At 45.5% G+C, this 14,807-nt stretch overlaps 1 protein-coding gene across 5 annotated transcripts in view; it reads right to left on the bottom strand.

Moving 5' to 3' along the window:
- Nucleotides 1–14,807, bottom strand: part of LOC100762612 (IQ motif and Sec7 domain ArfGEF 2) — an 82,963-nt gene that overhangs the window by 43,869 nt on the left and 24,287 nt on the right. The window contains exons 1-2 of one of the 5 annotated variants that reach the window (XM_035449976.1): nt 5,373–5,483; nt 3,431–3,526 (exon numbers count right to left, since the gene is read on the bottom strand). The exons of 2 other annotated variants lie outside the window; for them this stretch is intronic. In XM_035449976.1, coding sequence (XP_035305867.1) covers nt 3,431–3,526; nt 5,373–5,398 — 122 coding nt within the window. In that variant the 5' untranslated portion in view covers nt 5,399–5,483. Of the gene's footprint in view, nt 1–3,430; nt 3,527–5,372; nt 5,484–14,807 lie in introns of those variants that run through there. 2 more of the 5 variants (XM_035449978.1, XM_035449977.1) reach the window with 2 other exon arrangements.

The raw sequence follows: 14,807 nt of genomic DNA on the forward strand, positions 1-14,807 counted from the left end.
ATGACAAGTGCATTGAACATTTTGATCAAATTCGGGGAAAAGATCATTGTTCACCATATTGAACCATTTCCTCCTTGAATAGAAGATAACCCTCGATGTAGTCAAGTTTTACAGCCTTCAATAAAAAATGTATAGCCTTCTCCAAAAATATTTCCTATATCATGTAAATTTTTAGGGAGTTTGTAGACTTTTTATTACTGTGAAAAGTATATTTTTCTATTACATCTTTTAGTTAGATACTACTGGTATTTGGAGATGCTAATGTTTTGGGTACATATTTGCCCTGTATGTACCTATCACACTTAGTAGTTGAAAGAAATTTTCATTTTATTCTCTTTGACTAATTAGACAATCATATCATCTTCAGATAATACTAATTATGAGTCATTCTAATATTTACGATACTCATCTCTTTTTAAGTTCCACTGTTTATAATTGGAATGAAATATACATATGTATGAAATTGTCAAACAACAAATTCAATAAAAGAAATACCAATCTTTAAATTTTCCAAAAATTATTAATTAAATAATAGTGAAAGCAATCATTCTTACTTTGTTCTTGAATAGAATGTATTAAGTGCTTCATTTTTACATTTGATGATTGTCTCTGATTTCTGATAAAAACAAACCTTACCAAGCTAAGGAAGCTTTCACTAATTCCTAGATTAATGTATTAGCTATCTTTTGCTGTGCAACAAATTATTCCATTGTAGCAAGAGAATGTAGTGGAAAATATCCAAACATTTTCCAGAATTAGAGTAATTAAATGATCTTTCCTATAAAAGAGAAATACTGCAACAAATTAAAATAGCAAAGTTCCTAACGTTGTTTATTATTATTATTATTATTATTATTATTATTATTATTATTTTTAATGCATATGGGTGTTTTGTTTGCATGAATGTCTGTGAGCCAAGTGTATGCCTAGTGCCTGCAGAGGCCAGAAGAGGGCATTCATTGCATCTCTTGTAAGTGGGGTTACAGAAATTTATGAGTTGCAAGTGGGTATGGGCAATTGAACTCATATCCTCTGGAGGAGCAGTCAGTGTTCTTAACCACTGAGCAATCTCTCCAGCCCCCAGGGCTCCTAATGTAAAATAATCCCTGCCTCCCAGGAAGCCTTCATTTGTTAAGATATTCTCTGTCTCTAAAGGGTTCACGTAGCCTAGAGTGGGTTCAAACTTGCTATGTAGCAAAATCTGACCTTGAGCCCTTCATCTTCTGGCTTCTACCTTCCATTCCAAGTGCTGGCATTACAAACCTATGGCACCAAGGCAAGAAAGATATACTTTTAATTCTCTAATGGATTCTATTTAATAATATTCTTTTTTATTTAATAATATTCCATTACAACATTTGTTACATCAGGGGCATAAGGCTGAAACCCCAGAACTCATGAGAGGCAGTAGAAACACAAGACTGAGGGCAGCCTGGACGACACAGTGATTTCTAGCACCACCTAAGTAACTTAGTAAGATAAAGGAAAACTGGGCTGGAGACATAGCCCAGTCTAACATTCACAAATCCCAGAATAGAATTCCCAGTACTAATAGATAACAAATAAATAAACATATAATTGTGGGGTGGGTAGATAAAGTTTCAGAGCTTTGTGTTTTTCCATTTAGCTTTATCTCCAGCCCTGTTCTGCTTTGTTTTTGAGAAAGGGTCTCTCTACATTGCCCAGGCTGACTTCAAACTTCTACACTAAGGCAACATTCTTGCTTCAGCCTCTTGAGTATAGGGGACTGCGGGTGTACCACTAACAGCCAGTTACCCAGCCTTACAACATGAGCTGGGAAGATGGTTATCCTACATTTCTGACCTTGTCAGATTTGATGGAACTTTCAGGACCTCCAGAAACATGGTATTATTTCTCAAGAGAAAAAACTGACCACTTTTTTCATTTTATTCTTCTTTTCCATTCTATTCAGGGTTGTTTTTCCCTTTTATAGGTAATTTCAGTAATTTACATGTTCCTAGAAAATCACCCAATTAAATTACATTTTCATGTTTCTTGGTATAAATACACACACACACACACACACACACACACACACACACACACACACACCACACCATTTTCTTACAACTGTTTAAAAAATTTTATCAGAATTTATGATAAATCTCTTTTAAAAATCTTATTTTGCTTACTTTTTTTTGCCTTTTCCCCAGTCATATCTGCCAGGTGATCAAAACTTTTGTTTTCTGTTTCACTGATTTCCAGGTTCATCTACAGTAATTAGTATATTCTGTTTTCCTCTTCTGGTTCTTTTTCTAGCTTCTTACGTGGAATGATTAGTTCATGTCATTTAACCTGCCTTGCTCTCTAATGAAAGCACTAGGACAGCTGGGTCTATAGCTCAGCAATAGTGTTTGCCTAGCACTTATGAAGCCCTAACTTCAATTTCCAGCACCAAAAAAAATTAACTAACTGACTAAATAAATAAATAAATAAATAAATAAATAAATAAAAGCACTGGAAACAATATTCTTCTAAAGCCCTTATGGACACACCTCATAGGCTGTGAAATGTAATTGTCTCCCAAATTAATTTATTATAAATAGTCTATAAATTCCATTGTTACTCCCTTTTAGATGCGAGGTGTGTGTTTGTTGAGGTGGGATCTAACTGTGTAGTCCCAGCTAGCCTTGAACTCACTGTGTGCACCAGACTGGCTTTGAACTGACAGAGATGTGCCTGCCTCTGCCTCCTGAATATTGAGACCAAGGTGTAAGACACCACATTGCTTAGGCCTTCGTTTCTTTAAAATTAATTTTATTTAAATCAAACAGTCTTATTTTATATACCAATCCCAGTTCTCTCTCCCTCCCATCCTCCCATTTCCCCCACCATCTTCCCACCCCCCTCATCCAATCCTCATGGAGAGTGAGGCCTCCCATGGGGATCATCGAAGTCTGTCACATCATTTGGGGCAGGACCCCATGTATCTAGGATGAGAGATTATCCCTCCATAGGGAATGGACCTCTCTTTTTAAAAATGTGGCTGTTAATACTTCCTTTTGTCGAATTCTAATCAGAAATACAAAACAGGATTTCTGATTAACTTGGAAATAATGCTGTTCTCCAAAAATGTAGGCAGATCCTTCTCTCTGCCTAAACATCCTTCCACGGTCTACTCAAAATGCCACATATCCCAAGACCAACCACTCCCAGCTAAGGAGACGGGCCTCTTGGGATGTATTTCTTAAAAAAAAAAGAATAAAGTACAAATAGATTCCAAAGGTCCTCTTTAGTCTCCAGACCTGATCTCCCAAGATCCTCTCGTCAGACATTCAGACAACCACTCACTCCACAGTCATTCAGGGGACTAAGGGACACAGGGCAGGGGTGGAGGTATCTGGCAATGATGGTGCATATTGGTTTGGAAGGGGAAAGGATTGGGGGGAGGGTTAGGTCTAGCTCTTACCTGCTCTCTGCCAGCCTGCCTGAGGGGGTAAGCTTCATGGAGTCAAGGACCTGAGTAGGACAGCAATACTGGTGTAGAGTATGAGACGCTGTGGACCTGAGAGACAGCAAGAGACAGGGAAAGAGAGACAGAGAAAGAGACAGGGAAGGAGGGAGAGGCAGGAGGGCAGTGGGGACAAGGGGGGAGAGTAGGTGGGGGATGGGGAAAAGGAAGGCTCAGAGGAAAGGAAGAGGAGAGAGGAAAGGGAGGGAGGTAGGAGGGAGGAAAGGAAGATATGATGGGAGAGGGGAATACAGGAAAGGAGGGAGAGAGGAAATAAGAGTGAAGGGAGGAAGGGAAGAGGAAAGAAAGGGAAGGAGAAAAGGAGGGAAGGAGGCATGGAAGGACAGGGGAGGGAGGAAGGGGGAAGGAAGAAAGGGAGGAAGGAAGGAAGGAAGGAAGGAAGGAAGGAAGGAAGGAAGGAAGGAAAAAGAAAAAACCACAAAGTCAAGAAAGAGAGGACAGCACTCAACCACAAAGAACACAATGACAACAGGGGGCAGTAGAGACAAGAGCCAGGCTTGGGCCTCCTGTGTTCCAGGTGACTCCGTGGGGACCTGGGTCACTGAGAGACGGTGGGACACCACAGCAGGGAAGGGAAAAGGAGCCCTCCTCACAGCAGACACCACAGGGGAAGGTAGGAAGGAAAGCAGAAGGGGATGAAAGAGAAGGAAAAGATGTGTGGGAAGTGCAAGGGCTCCCCTTAGAGAAAACCCCTCCTACGAAAGGAGGGGAGGGGACCCCAAAGAGTGGCCTGGGGTAAATTAGGGTAGGGTGGAGCACTGAAGGAGCAGAGGGAGAGACAGAGAGAAACCGAAAGAGACAGAAAAGGAGAAAGAGGAAGGGCTAGACAAAAGACACAGAGAGAAGACAGGGAGAGCCAGAGAATGCCAGAGCAGAACGGGCTGAGGGCAGAGAAGGCTGGCAGGAACGCAGTGGTCTTGGTGACAGGATAGGACTCAGAGCTTGGGGGGCGGAAGGGAAGGCAAGGTAGAGGACAGGGTGGTTCCAAGGAGTCTTTTGCTTCCAAGGTGTTACTGTCCCCCACACATCCCAAGGTTGGGCCCACACTCCACCCCTCTGCTGCACCCCACCCCCACCTCCAGTGCACAGTCTAAAGGCACCTCTGGCACCTGCTTGATGTGATTAAAGTCCAGGAAATGGCAAGAGGGAAGAGGAGGGACAGTAAGTAGGGGGGCTAAGGGCCTTGTCCCTGTCCTGTCCAACAGTGTGGTTGCTGGGGGGTCATACCAAGTGGCCACAGTCAGGACAAGCTGAAAGTGGAGTCTGCCCCTCCAAGTCAGCCAGCCCCTGTCTCCACAAGTCTAAACGTAGATGGTCAGTATTGGCCATTCAAGAGCCCAAGTAAAAGTTAGAAATGGGGCTGCAGTCCAGCCCAGCCACCCATTCACTAATGTAGTACAAGTCAGAAGATGCCCACATCTTTTCAGAGAATCTTTGCACATGAGAATTCTTATCTGAAGCTCTAAATGGCCATCATCATCATCAGCGTGGCCGTTTCTCAAGAACCCTCTATGTGCCAGTCACTGCCTCTGAGCCGCAGACACCCTCAGGCTGCTGGAATGTTGGCATCAGAATGTCAGTGGCTGGAGCATGCAGGCTGTCGGGTGTGCTAGGCTAGCGCCAGGGCAGTCACGGAGGTCACCTCTCTCAGGTCATGGACTGTACTGCTTGGGGCTCCAAGGTCCTTACCGAGCTGGCTTTCAGATGCCCACAGACTCACCCACTCAAGTTGGCCCCCTCTCCTAAACCAAAGGCCTTCAGTACAAAAAGGGAGCCAGAAACCAGGAAGCCAGAAGGCAGCTGAATCATCAGGCCAGGCAATGGGGCTAGACCTGAGCAGGAAGGGAAGGGGATCAGGCTAAGTGGCCCAGGTTCCTACCTGCTGCTCCTCCAGGGCGGTTCCATGAGTCTGGCCCTGTCCCAGGGGCAGCCCCCCCTCCCTACTCTCTGCCAGTGCCCGGTCACTATTCCCACCTCCTCTTCCTCAGCCCTTCCCTAGAAGGAGGAGCCAAGGAGGAGGAGCCAGGCCAGCTGGGCTCCAGGCCAGGCTGCAATTGGAAACTTTGCTCCTTCCTTGCTCTGCAAGGGCTGGGAATTCCGCACAAGAGGAAGCAGTTTAGAGAGCTTGCTTATTCCTCAGGGCTAAACTTCAGGCTGGGCCCCCTATGTGCATCTCCTCTGCTACTATCCCTACAAGTAACTTGTCCCATCCTAAAAAGTTTGGATCACAAGGCCTATTTGAATACCCTCTGTAGAAAATTGAGATACAAAGCTTGGTAGTAGTGGCAGAACCCCAAGATTAGGACTTAATTTGGCTATTCCAAAATCTGCAATCTGTAACCTTAGTTCTATTACTACTTTGTACATACAGAAAACCTTTTTGCAGAGGCCTTTCACAAACATCTTTGGTTCAGCACATTTACAGATGTATGTAGACTGTCCTAGACAGTCACATCAAGTAAAATTCAAGTCACTCAGTTTCAGATATGCGGATGTGGCCCTGAATAATATTCTTTATGACTACAGTAATCTCAGAGAGAGAGAGAGAGAGAGAGAGAGAGAGAGAGAGAGAGAGAGAGAGAGAGAGAGAGAGGAACAACCGTACACACATCATTCATAATCCAGAGGTTGTTCCTCCAGGAAGACTGTGCAGCCTGATTCTACAGGTCCAACAACCGAAACCTGGAGAGGCACACAATCTCAGCAAAGTTAATACATCAGGGCACAAGTGGGTGTCTGGCGCCTGCCTACCCACAGCACTCTCTACTCTCTACATGGTAGCACCAGAGAAAACAAAATTTGGGGAGTCTGAAAGATGGGCGCATTCCTAAAAAAGGATCACAGGTCCAACTCAGAGCATCCTAGCCTTTCACGGCCCCAGAGCCCAGGCTCCTGGCTGTTCTGAGCAGAAGGCTCCTGGGGAGGGCCAGGGTGGTCAGTGATCTAGAAGAAATAGGAGCTGACAGGCCACAGGCCAACCTTCCTGCCTCCCCACCAGGACAACTGGCGCATCTGAAGAAAGCCAAGGCTGCTAGGAAGAGAGACGGCCTCTGAACCACTACAAACCTGGCATCTGTGGGACCTCTGAGGCCTCCTCTCTCTCTGCCCATCTCCTGTGACTGGGTACTCAAGCTCTCACCTCAAGCTCTGCTTTGTTCACTTTTCTTGGACAACTCTCCAGTTCCTGCAGCTGCGTCACCTCTGGCCCAGACCTCCCTCTAGGCCTGACAGGCATTGAGAACAGAAATTGTAGTCCTGACTATAAGGCTGATAATGTATGGCCTCGGGCAAGCCTCTTCTACTCCCCAGGTAGTCCAAGAGCCTACACTGTGGAGCCTAGTAGACTTCAATGTAACCATTTATCTGGGTATATCCCATGAGCCTCAGTTTGGTTCTTTGTAGAAGAGCAATGACGATTCTCTACTCTGTAAGTTTGGTTTTGTTTGTTTGAAACAGAGTCTTGCTATGTAGGCCAAGTTTGCCTCAAATTGCTAATTCTCCTGCTTCAGTCACTCAAGTACCGGGATTACAGGTATATGCTCTGCTTACCTCACAGGGTTGTTTGTTCATTGGTCTTTTTTGAAACAGGGTCTTGCTACATAGCCTCTGGCTGGCCTGCTACTTGTTATGGAGCCCAGACTGACCTCAGACTCACAGAAATCCTCCTGCTTCAGCCTGCTGAGTGCTGGAATTATAGGCATGTGCCACTACACCTGGCTTACCTCACCGGTTCTTGTCAAGATTCCAGGAGCTCAAGTATGCACACAATGATGGAAGAGTGGCCGCTTGAATAAGAGAGGCCAACCCTTCCTTCTCCAGGGGGATGTGGGAAGGGGAATTTCAAGAAGCCCATTTGCTTCAAAGACAAGGAAGAATTCTAGGAAAATACCTGTTAATGAACTGGGGCCTTTGTGTAATTCAGACCTATGTAAGCATGTTACATAAATTTATATGATGACTCACCAGGGGCTGAATGAATTCAGAGTGATGAGCTTAATCCAGCCACAGGGCACTGATGAGTCCTTCATTCGACCCATACTGTAGACTAGGCATGGTGCTGGGTTCTACAGACACAGAATGTCCTGGCTTCAGGAAGCTTATGTCTAACTGAGAGGAGACAGATGTTTTGTTCATGTGGAGACAAGAAGCAGAAAGAATTCTGTGCAGAAGAAAGGACCTGAGATGCTGCTTCCAGGAACTTCCAAGAGGCCAATGTGGCTGAGTGAAAACTTCACTGAGAGACACACATAAAGCCAGAGATGTAGGAAGGGTTCAAGCTTGCAAATCCCTGGAGGCCATGATAGGAGTTTCTTACTTATCCTAGGGTTATTTCAGAAGTCTATGGTTCATGGCAAGGCATGGGAGGGAGTATCTCTAAAGCCCCTGGAGTTGGCTGAGAAGTGCTCCCTGGGAAATATAACTTTCTAGCTTTCATCAGTTACTCAGATGGGTGCGTGACTCCAAAGGGTAAAGAGGCTTTGGGCATGACTCCATGTTTAAATACCTAGTAAATGAGCTAGTAGCGGGTCCCGTAGATCCTTCAGTGACCTAGCCTCTATCTCCCACCCTCAGCTAATCTGGGTTTTCCTCCATTTTTTTAAAAATAGGATTTTGCCTCATAGCCCAGGCTGGCCTTAAACTCGAGATCCTGCTGCTTGCACCTTCTCAGTACTATGCTTACAGATATGTACCACATTTTCCTTCACCTGGACAGAAATACTTCTAACCCTCAGGCATATGCAGCTGCTCTATGCTTCACCTTAACTCTCCTTCTGGGTCCCCACAACCAGCCCCCCCACCTTGTTTTTCAAAAGTCAGCTAGAAGCTGTGTCCTCTAGGAACCTGCTCTGAGCCCACCTAGGCAGGGTGGATCACCTCCCTAGTGTCCTTCCACCCTGCTCTTCTCTCAGCCAGCTTCTCATGACACTGTTCATGGGGTCATCTCCTTAATTGGAAAATCTGTAAGATAGGTGTCTCATTGAGTCCAGTGTCCCCAGCTCCTAGCTGTATAACAGGTCCACCTGGTTATACATGCTGGTGGGAGACGACACACACAGCATGGGAAGCTGTAAGATGGGCCAGAGGACACTAGAGGGCACTGAAGCCACTGCAATACAGTGAAGATGATGTACAGGCCCACCCAGGAGATGGCCTGGCCTGGGGCACATTTCCAGGAGCACTGGAAGCATGGAAGCAAGGCTGCCGAGCCCTGCAGCTCCCTAGCAGTGGGTACGACTAACCAGGGCTCCAGTTCCAGCCTCCTAATGTAAACTCTTCTAATTTCTGGATCTCTTCTCATAACAATCCACTCCCACCGCACAAATGCAGGAGCCAACCACCCCTCCCACATGTCCCATTTCATCTCACACCACTCCATCCTTCCTCAGATAACTTCTACTCATCTTCCAAGTCTCGGTTTGGATGTCAGTTTGGGTATCTTCCCTGACCATCAGGCTGGGTTAGGCATACTTCCTTGATGCTCCCAGCACACACAACACTTCTCTTATAATTGTGCGTAATTTTATGTTTCCTAACTAGACAATGGGGTCCAGCACAAGGTCCATTACTCTATTTTGCACCATCCAATTAGTCAGCTGGTATTGGTAGGTACTAGATAAATCATCCTTGAATGAAGGACAAAAATGCCTGAATGGATAGATTAATGACTTGGACAAGTCACTTTACCTCCTCTAGATACATGTTTCCTACCCTTAAATCACCCCTACTTGGCAGAATGGCCATGGAAATTAAAGGTAATGTGTGCCAAGTGTTCCCTAACACTACCTGAATTTCAACAGATATTTTCAGAACCAAAGCAATAATTACTGTTTGGAACAATAAAAACAAAGGAAGAAGAGGAATTTAAAGAGACTCTACTTGAGCCTTGGATAATCTCTGTCACTTCGACTTAACAGTGATAATAGAATGGTCATATTTATTAGAATAACAGCAGCATCTCTTATGTGCTGGAACAGAAACAGAAGGCCCCAGACAAGACGGTAGGAAGACTCTGGTTTCAGCCAGAGAATGCTAGGTCAGGGCCAAGTCCAGAGCTGTGGGCATTGCCCTCACATCTGAAGACCAGTCATTACTGGCACAGCTGGTTCCTAACTCTTTACTAATAGGTGAAAACTGTCTAAGGGGTCATTAATTCCCTCTGTAATTAATGTAAAAACTGCAGGGTTTGTATTAATGGAAAAGTAAGCTCAAGCGTCACCCTGGTAATATTGATAATGTGTGTCTGTAATTATATACTACAAATAACTATAAGTTTAGTCACCGAACCAAGAAAACAGAAAAATACCTAAAGCAACCCATGAACTCGGTAGCAATTGTAGCACCAGTAACATTATGCCAGTTGTTCTGAGGCTATGAAAGTTGCCACAAAATTTGCACCATGCATTTAAAAGGTGTTTGGGGCTGGACATGGTGACACATGCCTTTAATCCCAGCACTCAGGAGTACTCTCAATTTGAGTTCAAGGCCAGCCTGGTCTACATAGAGATGTACAGGCTGGCCAGAGATACATAGTGGGACTCTGTCTCAAACAACCACAACTTTAAATGATGTTTTGACTTAAAATAAAGAAACAGGGTAGCTCAGGAATAGAGCATATGCCTAGCATACATGAGGTCCTGAGTTCAATACAAACATCACAAGAAAAAGTGAAAAATGGTTTTAGATTAGAATAGTGTATTTTGATAGAAGAACATGGAACTTGGAAAGAGAGAACAAAGGTCACCTGCAAATAAGTAGGAACCAAAAACTGGGTGGATGGGCAATCTTAACATCAGAAGTGTCTGCAGAGAATGTCCCCAGGCTCTGATCCCAAATGTTCGTTTGTTTGTTTTTTAAGACAAGGTTTCTCTGTGTAATATCCCTGGCTGTCCTGGAACTCACTCTGTAGACCAGGCTGGTCTCGAACTCAGAGATCCACCTGCCTCTGCCTCTGAGTGCTGGGACTGAAAGTGTGCATCAGCATGCCCAGCTCCTGACCTCACTCTTATGTGAAGAAAAACTCTGGAGTACAGAAGAAAAACCAAGCTCTAAGTAGTCAGGACTACCTCTCTACCCTCATCCGTTTCCAAGAGAACAGAAATCCACTTTGCTGTCTTCTATTACCAGAGACTGGACAGGATCTCTGCAGTTAGATGATAGGGAGCTTAGGTCACACAGTTTCCAGGTTTGTGACCATGCTAGGGTGCATAGCAGCAGAGGGAGCCACAGAGAAGAATCAGTGAAAAAGAGATGAGAAGGGTCAGGCAAGCTATGAGGGATAAAGACAAGACAGAGGCCCAAGAGATCCACAAGTGATCCAAAGAACAGTCTTGGTCCTTGACTTCTGGTCTTGATTTTGGTTGATGAGAAACATGGCTATCGTTCATTTACTATTGTTAATTTTGTGAGAAGTAATCTCATTATAGCCCTCCCCTCTCTATTCTTGAGCTACCACAGATAAGCTTGTGTTCCCTGCAACAAAATGTACCCAAACTAAGACAAGTAAAATTTGGGGATACAAGCGCAGGGCTTGTAGAAGGGAAAACATAAGAACGCTTATGTCAGGAGAGGTGACTGCAATTATTATGGCATTTGTGTTTGTTTGCCCAAAAGCTCCCTCCCTCGTTTCTTGACACTTGCTATCACAGCCACACACTACAGGCAGACATTCACACACACAGACATTCAGTGACACAGAGACCAATATGCTTACGTGCAGACACCCTGACATGCAAGGCCTTGAAGCAGCATGCAGTTGCCCCTGCGCTCATCTCAGCAGCAATGACGCAGAGCCTCCCTGACATGCAGCAATGCACACCCACACATATGAACACAGTGGTGCCGCCTGTAAGGCTCAGGGCAAGAGTCGAAGCTTAACTGGGCTCTGCATAGCCTCCCTCCCCAGCTGCCAAGTGACTCATCCCTAGGGCTGCTAATTAAAGCCAGGACAGAGGGGACAGAGGCAAGGGGAGGGGAAGAGAGGGAAGGCAAGTTTATTTTGGTGCCAACCAGGCACTCAGCCAGCTTAGGGGTCACCCACTTCCGGGGGCTGGGCCAAGCAGAGGCAGGAGAACCCAGAGAGGAAGGGGAGAAGAGGAACCATTTGCCCTATGTCATCTTTCTGGAGCTTCTAGAAAAAAGTTTCTCCTCTGGGAAAATGACCCAGCTTCCCTTGGTCCTACCTTCTGTCTTGTTATCAGAAGCCGGATCAATCCCTCCAGCCTCAGAAGTCTTATACACTGGCCGTCCACCTCATTATCACATTCTAAAGCTAGCTTATCTTTGTCTGTAGCAACCCTAGACTAAGAGCTCCCCACGAGCAGGGGTCCCTGATTACCTCCTTCTGTGTCACCCTCCTCCCAAACAGATTGTTCACCACAGGCCTGCTACTTAGGGAATGAATGTTCTACATGCCTCAGGAAAACAATCAGGTTAAGCCCACGACACTGTGGTGATTACAAATCTGATGATCTAGATTCCCACCTTAATTTTTTTTTTACCATGGGTCAAATTATCCTAGCTTTCTAAGCCTTAGCATCCTTGTTTGTAAAATAACAATATACAGCATTTAAGATTACAGTGAAGACAAAATGAGAGACTACCATCACTTGGTAGGACTGCTGCTGCTCAAAATGAAAATTCACACCTATGCCCCAGATACAGAGGCAAGTTCTAAACCTAGGTCCACCACAGGGTACCAGAAGGACATTAGACAAATCCCAGGATCTTACTGAATACGGTCTTATGTAAAGTGGGGAATCACAATATGTCACCATAAATGTACCCGCCAAGTATCATGTGGAGAGCCCAGCTCTTAGAAGTAGCTCAATAAATTGCAGCAAGAGGGACCCAGACCTTTGACTCCCGGGAAGCCTAGGATGGAGGAAGTAGTCTGGGTGGATGAGGGCTAGGCTTCCCATACTAGACAGGACAGGAATTGCTTCCCCCTCCCAGCCAGAGAGCCGGTTGCAGGCGGTAAGCAACAAGGCTGGAGGCACAGGAAGCAGTAGGAACAGAGAGTTGGGCAGGGTGGGCAGCCAGGCAGAGCTGAACAGGAAACATATGGGAGGGAAAAACTGGACACAGCTGGGGCCGCTCTGGGGATTGGTAGTATCTCAGATATGTGAATGGGGAAGCCAAGGAAAGATTGTAAGGTCTTAGTCATCCTAAGAGGTCAAAACAAGGAAGAATCTTCAAAATTACCTGAACCAAATTCTCAGTGGGACAGATAGGGACACTGAGGCCCAGAGTGGGAGGCCTCCTCTGGGAACAGAGCCAGCCATTGCTCCTCCTCCCACTTCTCCAGACATCAGTGGCTTCTGTTGCCATGGGGATGTCCCTGGCTCAGAGGGTGTCAGTGGCTCCCCTACCCTCCCTCCTTCCCTAGCAACAGGCCACCTCCTCTTGCTCTTATCATTGCATGCCAAGCAACCTCAGCCTGGTCCCAGGGGCCATGGAGTTCCAGCCTGACCTCATACAGCCATGATTGCCTCTGGAACAGCTGGGACTTCCTCATCTTCTGCTGATGGGAACAATCTAGCCCCTCCTGGCTGTCTTTTTTTTTTTTTTTTTTTTTTTTTTTTTTTTTTTTTGGTTTTTCGAGACAGGGTTTCTCTGTGTAGCTTTGGAGACCAGGCCTGGAACTCACAGAGATCCACCTGCCTCTGCCTCCCGAGTGCTGGGATTAAAGGCGTGCGCCACCAACGCCCAGCATAACGGATGGTTGTGAGCCACCACCATGTGGTTGCTGGGAATTGAACTCAGGACCTCTGGAAGAGAAGTTGGTGCTCTTAACCTCTGAGCCCTCTCTCCAGCCCTCGCCTGTCTGTTTTCAAGTTCTACGCTTGTCCACATTTTGCAGCATGACTCTAAATCATGCAGCTACGAGTCAGTTTAAGAGAGGCCATGGAGCACAACCGGCAGAGCCGCCATTTGATGTTGAGCACAGCTTTACTTCAACTTCCCCCAACTCAGAGAAGTCAGAACCACTGTTTCCATTTTATAAAAGAGAAACAAAGGACAAGAGAATTTAAGTGGTAACAAAAATCAGACAGCTAGGAAGCAGGCTATGCTGACACCTTCATAATCTTTTGCTACAGCCAGTCTTACTCTGGACTTTGGTTACCGTACCTTTAGGTCTGACAAATTCTGTTGGATGTACAGGAAACCCAGACATCCATCTTTGCCCCCTGCCCCATCACTGGCTGTTCAGCTTCAATTATACTCTTGCATTCAATACTGAGGGGTCCTAAAGCCTGGGCACTAACATGGGTGGCTTGCGGTCTACCTACCCTACTCATTCCTTGCTATTCAGTTTTCACACTAGCTGAGACCTAGTCTTCTTGACATTTCTTCTACTCACCTAACTCTTTTCCACCCACACATGCACCCATGTATGTACACATTCATGAATGCAGGTTGCTTCCTGGATAAGGAAACTAGGGTTCTACAAGAGACAAACAGATTTTCCCAGTCAAATAACTGGAAAGCAACTTAGCCCAAAATGGACCCTTAGCTTGGATCCAAAGGTTCTACTCCCTTTTTTTATGCCACAGAGCCTACTTCCTTAGTTCCTGGTCACTTAGGTGTATACAACCAGCAGTTCAGAGGCAACCTACACCCTAGGATAGCTATAAATGGTGCTAACACAAAAAATTATGAGCTTATTTAAAACATCATGAAATTGGTTGTGTGTGTTTGTGTATGTTTGTAGATGGTATGTGTGCATGTGGATACACAAGGATGTGTCTGTGTGTGTGTGTGTGTGTGTGTGTGTGTGTGTGTGTGTGTGTGTGTGTGTGTGTAGGCTGGAGGCTGATGATAGATGTCTTCTTCAATTGCTCTTCTCTATTTTTGAGACAGAGTCTCTCACTGATTTGTTAGGATGGCTGGCCAGCAAGATCCAGGGATCTCTGTCTCCCTGGCACTGTGATTACCAGAGCATGCATCACTCTTAGCTTTTTATATGGCTTCTAGGCCTCATGCTTATATAGCATGCACTCTACCAAATGAGCCATCTCCTCAGCTGCTACTATGAGATTTTTTTGTATTGTGTTGTAAACATCGGTTTATATGGTTCTTCTGTGTGAACTTTGTAGATGACAACATGTCACAAATTCAAAAGGCTAGACATGCCTGAAGAGCTCTGTGGCACATCCTTGACCCAATCAAGGTTCTGACCTTTAGAAGTTGTTCTTTCCTGCCCACATCTGTTTTAGTCCAACTGACTGGTCCCTGGCTTTAAACATATCCCTTGCTTTCCTACTCATGATGACTCTACATCCAGGGACTCTCCTTATGTGAAATTAGGTCCTGT

This window comes from Cricetulus griseus, chromosome X (genome assembly GCF_003668045.3).
Source record: "Cricetulus griseus strain 17A/GY chromosome X, alternate assembly CriGri-PICRH-1.0, whole genome shotgun sequence".
Taxonomy (NCBI): Eukaryota; Metazoa; Chordata; class Mammalia; order Rodentia; family Cricetidae; genus Cricetulus; species Cricetulus griseus.